The 11,043-nt window shown below is 41.1% G+C and overlaps 1 protein-coding gene across 2 annotated transcripts in view; it reads right to left on the bottom strand.

The window, feature by feature from the left end:
- Positions 1 to 1,172: 1,172 nt before the first annotated feature.
- Positions 1,173 to 11,043, bottom strand: part of TTC29 (tetratricopeptide repeat domain 29) — a 143,087-nt gene continuing 133,216 nt past the window's right edge. The window contains exons 13-15 of one of the 2 annotated variants that reach the window (XM_048508831.1): positions 3,948 to 3,986; positions 1,668 to 1,734; positions 1,173 to 1,438 (exon numbers count right to left, since the gene is read on the bottom strand). In XM_048508831.1, coding sequence (XP_048364788.1) covers positions 1,697 to 1,734; positions 3,948 to 3,986 — 77 coding nt within the window. In that variant the 3' untranslated portion in view covers positions 1,173 to 1,438; positions 1,668 to 1,696. Of the gene's footprint in view, positions 1,735 to 3,947; positions 3,987 to 11,043 lie in introns of both variants that reach the window. The other variant, XM_048508830.1, reaches the window with a different exon arrangement.

Genomic DNA, 11,043 nt, shown 5'->3' with positions numbered 1-11,043 from the left:
TAGCTGAGCCCTGCATGGAGGATCGGGGCCATTTCCTGTTTCCCAAGCTGCACAGGGCTTGGGAAACAATGAAGGGGGGGGGGGAGAGAAACAGCCTGATCCTCCATGAAGGCTCAGCTTTCTGAACCCTACATGGGAGGATTGGAGATCCTTCCCTGTTTCCAAAACCGTGCAGGGCTTAGGAAACAAGGCGGCAGCAACAGTGGCTGTGACGGGGGAGGGGGGGCCATCCACCTCCCTGTCTAGAACCCATTTTATTTCATTTTAAAATGGGCTTTACTGCTAGATACTTTACAAATTATATTATTGTTTCTCAAGATAGCATCACAAGCAGAGGCATGACAGAAAAGCAGCCCCCCCCCCCCCGCCCCATATACTTAGTACTGGGAAATACTGCAGAATGAATTGTCTTAGAATCATAGAGTTGAAAGAGATCTAAAGGCCCATCAAGTCCAACCCACTGCAATGCAGGAACACATAATCAAAACATATCTGAAATATAGCCATCCAGCAACTCTTTAAAAACTTTCAAAGAAGGAAACTCCACCAAACTCCGAGGTAGTGCATTCCACTGTCAGACAGCCCTTACTGTCAGGAAGCTTTTCCTGCTATGTTCAGGTGGAATCTCTTTTCCTTCACCTTGAACCCATTACTCTTGGTCCTAGTGTCTGGAGCAGCAGAAAACAAGCTTGCACCCTCACCAACATGATATCCCTCCAAATATCTAACTATGATTATCATGTCACCTCTTTTCCAGATTAGAGTCCCACTACTCCTAACCACAATGCCATGCTGGCTCCCCCACAGTTGAACAGAATTTTAAAATTTGGATTGTACATATTCAGAATGAATTTATATGTACTTCTGTGATCTGGTCCTCATGCTACAGCATGATCTGGTCATGCTACAGTGACAACGGCTGCAACCTTGTGGGATCGACAAATTCATTGGGTGATTTTGGCTCTCATGCAGCCCTGCACTGGCTCTAATGTCATCAGGCGCATCAGAAGTGCTGTGCCCCTGCTGCAAGATTGCAAATATTTGTGTTTCTAAAATACAAAGTAATTATCTGATACACATGAGAAAATGTTTAATCTCTTTGAAGCATCTTGTTAGACAAATAAGACGCAAAGGAGGACTCAATTATATAACAGACCTTCAGACAGCAGTCCTAGAAGGTATTGAATTTCATTCATTTTAATGGTACTGATGTCTTGTAGTACATGGTGTCAAATATAAACATACCATACACTTTATTTAGCAAGTCTGTGGTTTATGCTGACCATTATACATATAAAATGTGTTTGAATAGTCTGGACATGTGATAATTTTGTGCAACCTATTCGCATTCCAAGCTGAAATTCAGATTTGCAATGTCTTTTTTCTAACAAGGATCTTCCCTCACTCACATCTCTGCTTCAGAATCTGGCGTAACTCTCTGGAATGGAAACCAAAGTGAAATGATCTTGATACTTGTGAAAAAAACTATTATATTTTAAATGTGATTAAATGCTTATGTGTCTTTACTAGTTTCATGAGGAACAGAAATCTATTTGGAGGGAGTAAAACACAGATTAAAAGTATGTTGAAGGGCACGTTAAACTGCCTTTGTTGACATCAGTATACACTGAAAAATGTATGCCATGCATAAAACTTTAAAAATGTACCACACAGTTTCTTCAAAAGCAGATAACTTTCATGATGTTTGTGTAATGGCGGCTTCTTCCTTGGCATCTGTGAAAGATATATACTGAAGTACTCACTGTAGCATAAACAACTATCATAAAGCGCAATCCTGCTTGATCTGTACACAGAGAGCTGGGCATGCCATTATAACCTTCCCCTGCTGCCCAAGATACTACCACCCCCTGCACACTCTACCAGAAAATCTTCAAAACAAGCCTCTGGCACCTTATGATGAAACATCCAAAGATCTGCTTTTTACCAAGGTCACTGACACACTGCTACTTCTGGTGAATGCAGTAACAGCATCAACTGTGGGCTGGAGAATGCTTAATGCTTAAAAGATGATGCACAAGACGGCTTACTCTGCACATTGCTCTGGCTGGGATAAAAAGTGCATTCAGAAGGCAACTTATTTAATTATCCAGCCCATTTTTCTAGAACTGATTTAAAATGGTTCTAATAAACATACATTTTGTGAAGCATTTGAAGCGTGCACCTATTACACACAAATGTAACTTCACACAAGCATTATAATCACCCCATTGCAGAAGCGATTTAGCAACCCACAGGCAAACTGGATTTGCATTAAATGGAATTGGTTGAGCTCTCTTCTAACTACCTTCTTGAAAATACTTTTGCTGACAGGAATGTACTGAAGCCAAAGACCAAAGTTTGTTTATGACACACACAGCAAATCCACATTGAAGTAAAATGCTAAGATACTGCTAGTATAATCAACAATGCAATCCTAAGAATCCTTTCTTGGGAGTAAGCGGCACTGAAAGACCTGAGTAAAGCTCTGAGCAGAGCTGCTCAAGATTTCTCCCTATGTAAGTGGGCCACTTATCCAGGGTGACTTATTTATGGAGGCTGAGCATGGTACCTGAATTACATGGACCAGTTTAACTCGCAATAATGCAGTCCCATGTATACTTCTATGACTGTGAAGTAAGGAAAATTGGAGGCTGCATCTTATTCCTAGAGAATTGCCCCATCTTGCCAGTTTCTGATAGGTTTGACTGGGACATACTTGCACCCGGCCCTGCATTTTCAGCGCACCAAAAAGATCTATAAACTTCCTCACAAGATGGAGAACTGAATGTGATGGAGCTAGAGAGTGAGGTTGCCTAGAGCCTGAGATCAGAACAGATGGAACTGACATCTCACTGACAGAGGTTGGCACTGCTGCTCTGTGCTTGGAACTGATCTGGCATATGGTGGTTTAGACTGGTGCTCAGGGCCTGGAAGCAACGGAACTGATTGGACCAAGGCAGTGGTGGGATCCAAAATTTTGAATAACAGGTTCCAATGGTGGTGGGATTCAAACAGTGGCGCCACCGCACACACGCACCTCCAGTCCCTATTGGGCAGGGAGGTTGCTTTAGTAACCCCTTCTCGGCACTCAGAAAAAATTAATAACCACTTCTAGAGAAGTGGTGAGAACTGGTTGGATTCCACCTCTGGACCAAGGATGACTTTGGTTGCGGCTCAGATCCCAAGGTTGACTTCCTAGTACTGGAGAAGGTGAGAGCTCTCTACCATAATGCAGATTTTAACCTAAAGGCTTTGCCACCTCTCGCTTTGCAGGGTAATTTCTGGTGCATCTTATAGTTGGGAACATTGTGAGGCTCCCCCAGACGCCTGAGACAGAGGCCATGCTCATTGCTATGAGTCATTTTTGTGCCATATGACGTGCAGTTTTTGATCAAGGCCTTGACTGACATTCTGGGCCCTGTGAAGATGGTCAGCAGGGATGGGGGGGGGCAACCTCACAGATAAATTGAGATTTGTTGGCCTTTGGATTAAAAAGTGGGTTGGTCAGCGTCAGCTGCTTCAACCAATGGGCATGTAAGTAGTAACTGGTATAAAGAACTTGATACGGCACACTCCTTCACTTTGTTTTCCTTTTCTTACAGAGAAAAAGCAATGGAAAAAATGGCTAGAGGTAAGAGAAGAAGCTCCCATCCCAGTGGTGGTAAGAAAAGAACTGAGGGAAGGGGACACTACTTCTCCAGAGCATATGTTGGTTTGGGCGGGAAAAAATGTTGTGCAGTCTCTAGAGAAAAGGGATATTCCCAATGGTTCCTCAGTAACTAGAAACTACTATTCTGTGGCCGGCCTGCACATGTGCAGTCCAAATGAGGGCTGCACTGAAGGTGGAAGATGAACTGACATACAAAAGACTAGTAGTATATACCATCTCTATCTTGTTATTCAACAGCTGAAAAAGGCAAATAGATACTAATAGTTCTGTTACTTACCACTGCTTATTTCTGGAAGGGCAGCTGTACCCGACTCCCCTATAAAACAAGCAGAATAGAGATGCTGTTGTTGATTTCTAAGCATTGACAACAATACTAAAATCCATTGATAGTGTCTGAGATTAAGGTTCATTCATATAAACATTATGAAAGACTCCACTTGTCTTTAAAGAAATGACTGAAAATAGGAGCACCATTTTTAGAATGGCTGGCCCTGTGGCACCTGTTAGCACTCTAGCTGAACTGACTACGAAATCGTTGATTGATTAATTGTCTGTGATTTAACCAGTTAATCAAGTAAAATGAAATAAACTTGTATACAACCAAAACCTCAGCATGGGTGCCATTTTGATATAATGAAAGGAATTTAACATAAAACTAAGTCATATTTAATATTTTTTCATTTCTTATTGCAGTAACATACCAGAACCAAAATATCTTTAAAAACTGCAAAATATCGTTAAAACCTAAGCTGCATTAATGTAAATTTATTCTCCATCATTAGCAGAACAAATCTAAGGGATCCCTTCTTCTCTGTGCCTGCACTGCAACTGTCACGTAGAGATGGGAGAAAAGAAGGAGGGTGTATCCCACTGCTGAGGTAAAAAAAAAGTAGGAAAAGTGTCATAGAATAATCTGTGATTCAGCAATGAACTATTTGCAGCACACATTTCTGTGTTGAGATTCTGGATTCTTGTGGTAATCAAACACCCTGCTTGCCTCTCACCCATAGTAAATGGGATCAGCTCAGCAAATCATCATTAAATTAAAAGTTTAATCATTTCCTGATTTCATTTTCTCTTTGAGCAGATGGTGGCTGTTGGTGGGGACATGGAGGGACAGCAGGCATGCATTGAGGGATGACTTGAAGACATGCTGGTGACATTCCATGATCTTGTACTGACCCCTGCCGCAGCGACCCTCCTCCTATTTCAGCAGTGGCAGCAGCTGGGATTACTCTGTGTTCCTGGTACTATGTGTGGTGATCTGTGTTTGACTGGGCCCTGGGTTTACACATGTATTTTGGATATTGGTGTGTGGAAGGGTCCCCTTCCCTTTTTGTTCTGCAGACTCTGTTCTTTTTGGCAGAGGCCTATGCCTTTAAGAGGTGGGAGCTGCAGGCATGGCCTGTGTGCTATGAGGGACTGCCCCCCTCAATCCTTCTTCTCATGTGTCTCCAGTGCAGACTTCCTGGGGTTCCGCTGTGGTTGATTGGTTCCCTCCCTTGTCGTCATCACACCATTGTGCCCCTGTGATGTTTTGTGGGTGTGACTGATGTGGATGCCAGCAAATTCATTGCCTGTGAAATCCCACTGCAGGGGCATTTGCCTATTATTATATTTGGGATCCTCTATGTGTATATTGTTCATTGTTTTGTTGTTGTTGTTGTTGTATACAATATGTTGTTGATTAAGAGTTGTTCTGGTAGGTAGATGTTTGAATTATTTTCATTAAAATAGAGTTGTATATTTCGCACTAGAGCCAGACAGGTTCTTTTCCTTTCTTTTAATAAGGTACTGTCTCTGGCTCACTATATATATACATATAATATGTATACGTATACGTGTGTGTGTGTGTGTGTGTGTGTGTGTGTGTGTGTGTGTGTGTATGTATGTATGTGTATGTATATGTATATGTATATATAAGCATTTCCCTGGTCCCCAGCTTTTGTAATTTATCCTTAGAGATCAGATCAGTGATTCTGCTGTTGTGCCAGCCACCTTTGCCATGTAGCCATCAGGATTGTGCTCACCAAGTGGGAGAACGGCTCAAAAAGATTTAAGTAACATGTAGTAGCCATGTATGAATTCAATCTAAGAAGGAGATTTACTAATCTAACACATTCTTTTAAAAAAGTATTTGCCTTCATCTTCCTTCTAATGTTTTTCAAATTATCTATGTCTAATTTTAGATAGCAAAATCCTTGTCAGGCGTTGGTCTCTTATTGTTACTGCATAAAACTCCATACACGGAGATGCCACCATATGGTCAATTAACGTCAATCTAATGATTAAGTAACAATTGAACATCCTGATAAACTGGTGCTTTAAGTGGTCTAAATTAATATATTTTTCTGATTAATTTGCCCATTAATTTGTCTTTCTGTAACACTCTAGTAAAATACAAAATTTCCAAATTGTATATATCAGCCTGGATGTTCACAAGGTAACAGATAAAAAGTTCCTGGCAACAAAGAGCTTTCAGTGAAAATTAAATCAATAGCTAAAGTACTTTTATTGTGTTTGCTATACTTCAAATATCCAAATATAATACATAAAATAAAACTCAAGTGGTGTTGCGCAAAGTTGCTTAGATCTGCAAGATGTTCATGTTCATTTTACATAATTCCATTTGTTGCAATGTAAACTCTATTATTTGTCAGTGTGTGAGTTATCACTTCAATATGTCTAAGTGTGAACCATATACATGCTATTTCCATAGTAACATACATTTTATAAAACTTGACCAGGATTTGACAGCATATGCTGTACCTTCAATTTGGCACAATTTAGATGACAAGACCCATTTCACTATTCTCTTTTGAAGCTGGCTTTCATTTTTGAACTGTCGTATTTTTGTGTGTAGGCAGCTTTAGCAAAACAAAATAAAAATATAACAGGAGCAAAGTACCACAGTCACCAATAAGCACCACCTCCCTCCAGGAACCTCAGAAAGAAGCCCTAAGGAAATGAACGGAAGGAGTACAGTTCCTACCCATTTCAATGGACCTTGGGCGTCAGAACTTGCAAAGAGTCATATTCTGTGCTTATACGTTTTTCTGGTTTTTCTGCTTTTGTATTTCACCTAATCGGTAGTAACATAATGTCTTAAAATCTCGTCAAATGTTGCTGGTTCGATTTATTTATCTGGAATGTCTGTCTGGAAACTGTGGTAGGTTTATTTGGTAGTTTGATTAAAATTAAGATTAATGAATGGGTAGAATTTGACTGTGCAAACCACTTTCTCCAGCATATTCTATTCAGAAAAGAGTCAGCAGTATTATGTTCATAAAGGATGTGTCAAAGTTTACGGCATAGACCCTCAGTAGCTAATGTAACACTTCAACAAATCAAAGATACTGCTCTCAGCTTATATGAATATACTGTGGACATTACCTTAAATTTAAACTTCACAGTGAGTGACAAACCTACCATGGAAATATGAAGGCAATATTGTTTCAGTGGAGTCTACAGAGATTTCCTTCATGTAGCTTTTCTTTCTTGAAAGCTAAAGGGATTACTTTTGAAGAGTCATCGCAAATGTTGATTATATTCGTATTTAATTTAGCTAAACCTTGCAGGCTATTATTCCATTAACTGTGCTTTTCCCACCCTGTATTGCCAAAAGTTGATCCTGTAATGTAAAAGGCTGGGTAGTGTGATAAGCTATGAGAAGCTGCTTCAAAAAAACACAGGGCTGTTGTTTTTAAAACTAATGAGTTGGGTCCAGACTGAACTGGCAATTTCCACCCAGGGGTGTAGCTACAGAAAATGGAACCCCCTCCCCTCATCTTGACTCCACTGTCTCAGAAGTCTATTCAATGGGGCAAACTCTTTTCTTGGCCACGCACACATTTTCATTTGGATAAACCCTCTGAGTTCAATGGCACTTCTCTTCCTTCTAAAGTTGTTATTTAGGAAAAAATCCTACTGAAATTAGCAGGATTTACTTTCGAGTAAATATAGATCCGATTAGACTATATGTATGCTAGATGATCACACAACTGCACAGAGAGATGTTGCCTCTGTGCCACTTATTCTCAAGCAAGTATGCATATGATTACAGCAGTCCTGTAAAATAATAACATGTAAATTGAGAATTATTTTGAAAGCAATCCAATAGTTCTATGCTCATTCATCCTCATTTTTAGTGTCATTAGAAAGATCAATTTGTGTGGTTTTCAAATATTTAAACTGGCTTTACTGTCAGCTAAATTCTTTTAAAAACAAATGTCGGGCTCTTACTTGCTAACCACAAGGATCCCGTCTGCCCCCTAAAATCTAATTAAAAGTGAATATGCAAAAGTAACTCTTTCCTTGAAGCATCATGGAAAAATGGTAAAAATTATCCATCAACTGTTTTTTTTTAGGTAAAGACTAGTGGGAAGTAATTTCTCAATACCTTTTATAATAAAAATGCAATGGTTTCTTTCATTTGAAGGGAATGTATATCACAGATGTGAGAAATGGAAATTCCTAGCAATTTTTAAATACTGGAATGACATTTGCTCTTCTTTGGGACATCAGATTGTTGCCACACAAATATAATTCTGCTGAATATGACACACTATAATGTAGCCCATTCAAGATTCAAGGAGCAGCAGTGGCATAGTGGTTAAGAGCAGGTGTACACTAATCTGGAGGAACCGGGTTTGATTCCCCGCTCTGCCGCTTGAGCTGAGGAGGCTTATCTGGGGAATTCAGATTAGCCTGTGCACTTCAACACACGCCAGCTGAGTCACCTTGGGCTAGTCACAGTTCTTCTGAGCTCTCTCAGCTCCACCTACTTCACAGGATGTTTGTTATGAGGGGGGAAGGGAAAGGAGTTTGAGTCTCCTTACAGGAGAGAAATGGGGGATATAAATCCAACTCTTCTTCTTCTTCTTCTTCTTCTTCTTCTTCTTTATGCAGACATTAAACAAAATAATATACTATAGCAACTTTGTTCAGAATATGATTCTTTTCTATAGATTTTGACAGATATTATAAACATTTCCATTATAAGCAATAAGCATTGCAAGATGTTATTTCTTTTCCTGTTTCTAAAGACTTTAGCACTTAGAATTTTTTTTATATACCACTCCGAGATCTCATCAACAGTTGGTTACAATGTGAGGAGTTTTAGTGTCCGTTTCTTCCTCTTTTAGGATTGGGGTTTAAAAAAACACCTCACTAATGACTGTTTCAGAAACCCCTGTAAAGCCCCCGCCCCAAAAGCTCGCTGAGTGGTCTTGGGCCAGTTGCACAATCTCAACCTAACCTACTTCATAAAGTTGTGCAGATAAATTAGAGAATGATGTAAGTCACTTCGGGCTCCACTGGAGAGAAAAGTGGAATATAAATTAAGTAAATAAGTAAAGGGGAACCTTATGGAACTGAGGGGTGCCTGAAGTTGTTTTCCCCTCCCCATTGCTTCATGGGGAGATTCAATGCTGCACTTTGCATGCACTCTGGATCACTCTAAGGTGAAGAAAGTAATGCAGACTTCCCCGAATCTTATCAGACCAGAGCAGCAGCTTGTTATGTGCCTCAGCCTGCAAGTCAGACCAGGGGTGGAGTGGGTTTGCCAGGAGAGAGGGGGGAAGGGCTGGGGGCATGCCGCTGCTATGGGTATTTGTGGCCTAGCTGCACCCTCCATTGGGGCTGCCCATGGGGCTCTCCCTTGCCCATTGGGGGCTCTCTCTGCCAGGGCCCCAGACCTCCCAACTGAGCCCTGAATCTTTGCTTGCAAGCTGCTTCATAAAGGGCAAGCCCAGTCACCCAGGGGCATTCTTCTGCTTCCGTCCTCTGGTTGGGGGTGAGCCTCAGCCTAGTAGTAGCAGCCCCTACTCCTTGTCTCACTTCTGGGGGGAGGGAGGGCAGCCTAAAGTACCCTCACTTGACCCTCAGGAGTGGCATTTGGGGCTCCTGTCCTCTCTGGTCACCCTCACTAGACCTATGTTTCCACCAATTCTTCCTACCTGCTACATTCCTGCATGTCATTCCTCAGGCCACCCAATTGCCCAGGAGTAGCATTTTATAGAGATCAGTACTCTGTAGAGTACTGGAAAATTCAGTCTGGATCCAACTAAATATTTGTAAACTGATTAAGTCTGCCATTTAATATATTTACTGCCAAATATTTAGCCTTTTTACTAGCAAGCTAAACAGCATCTTAGATTAGGGAAAATGCATGGGAGAAAGGGATTAATGCCCTCCTGATTAAATCAGAATCTACCTCCTATGTCATTTTTTTACTGAAAATTAATAAATATCCAATTTCTCATGTTTGCACCCTTAAATTATGACAGGAATATTCATATCAGTTAAACAGGCTAAAATATAGAGGTAAATAATGGAAGCCAAAGATTTACAGAACTGTTAGAATTCGTATTGTCCCGGTTGTAGTTCAGAACAGAATAATTAGAAGCCAAATACCAGCTAATTAAAAAGGTAAGGACAACATGGCAGGATTTGCTCCCATAGCCTAACGCCGTGGTGGCGAACCTTTGGCACTCCAGATGTTATGGACTACAATTCCCATCAGCCCCTGCCATCAGCCCCTGCCAGCATGGCCAATTGGCAGCGGCTGATGGGAATTGTAGTCCATAACATCTGGAGTGCCAAAGGTTCGCCAGAACTGGCCTAACGCAATGCAGCTCTTTCAGTAACTGAACACCTTTTACAGGAGGATGAAGAGAACTGAAGAGATGTGATCAGGACAGCAACACAGATTGTCCCTGAAATGGATAGGTACAAGCTAGATGGCAGATTTATCAGTTATGATGCCTGGAGTTTAACAGTAAAGACGTGTAATTTGTTAGGCATAGGGAACAAACAAGGGGAAAAAAAGAAATGAGACAAAATAGTAACAATATTTACGATCAGAAGCAGACATAGGAGGAGATGAAATCCCACACCGTTGCTGGTCTGTGCTTCAGCCACCGGCTTCTTTGCTGCCTTTGTTCCACTGGCCTCCTTTCCATCCCAGCTACCTTTAGCACCACTGCCTCACTCCCCCATGCTGTCTGTACTGATACCTCCCTTCCCCACCAATGTGCCTGGTCACTGCTCTATTCTCATCTCATTCCCTCTTGCCCTGACACTCTCCTTCCCTGCTGTAGCTTCACTTGCCCGTCTTCCTATGCTGCCATTTCCACATGCCCATGTTGCAACTTTGGCGGCTGTTGGCAATCTCAACAATATTTATGAGATTGCTAGGCAAACAGCAAAATGACAGTTGAAATCTCATGACACAGGTGTAGAAAGACAATGCAACCACAACCATTTGACTCACTTACTAGTCAAATTCTCCAGATATAATCTGTGTAAAAAAAAAATACTAAATGCATGATTTTCAGGGTTTCTAGATGAATTAATGCAGAGGGTCTTCTGCT

Source organism: Sphaerodactylus townsendi, linkage group LG10 (genome assembly GCF_021028975.2).
Source record: "Sphaerodactylus townsendi isolate TG3544 linkage group LG10, MPM_Stown_v2.3, whole genome shotgun sequence".
Classification (NCBI taxonomy): Eukaryota; Metazoa; Chordata; class Lepidosauria; order Squamata; family Sphaerodactylidae; genus Sphaerodactylus; species Sphaerodactylus townsendi.
This window is presented reverse-complemented; position numbering and strand designations above follow the sequence as displayed.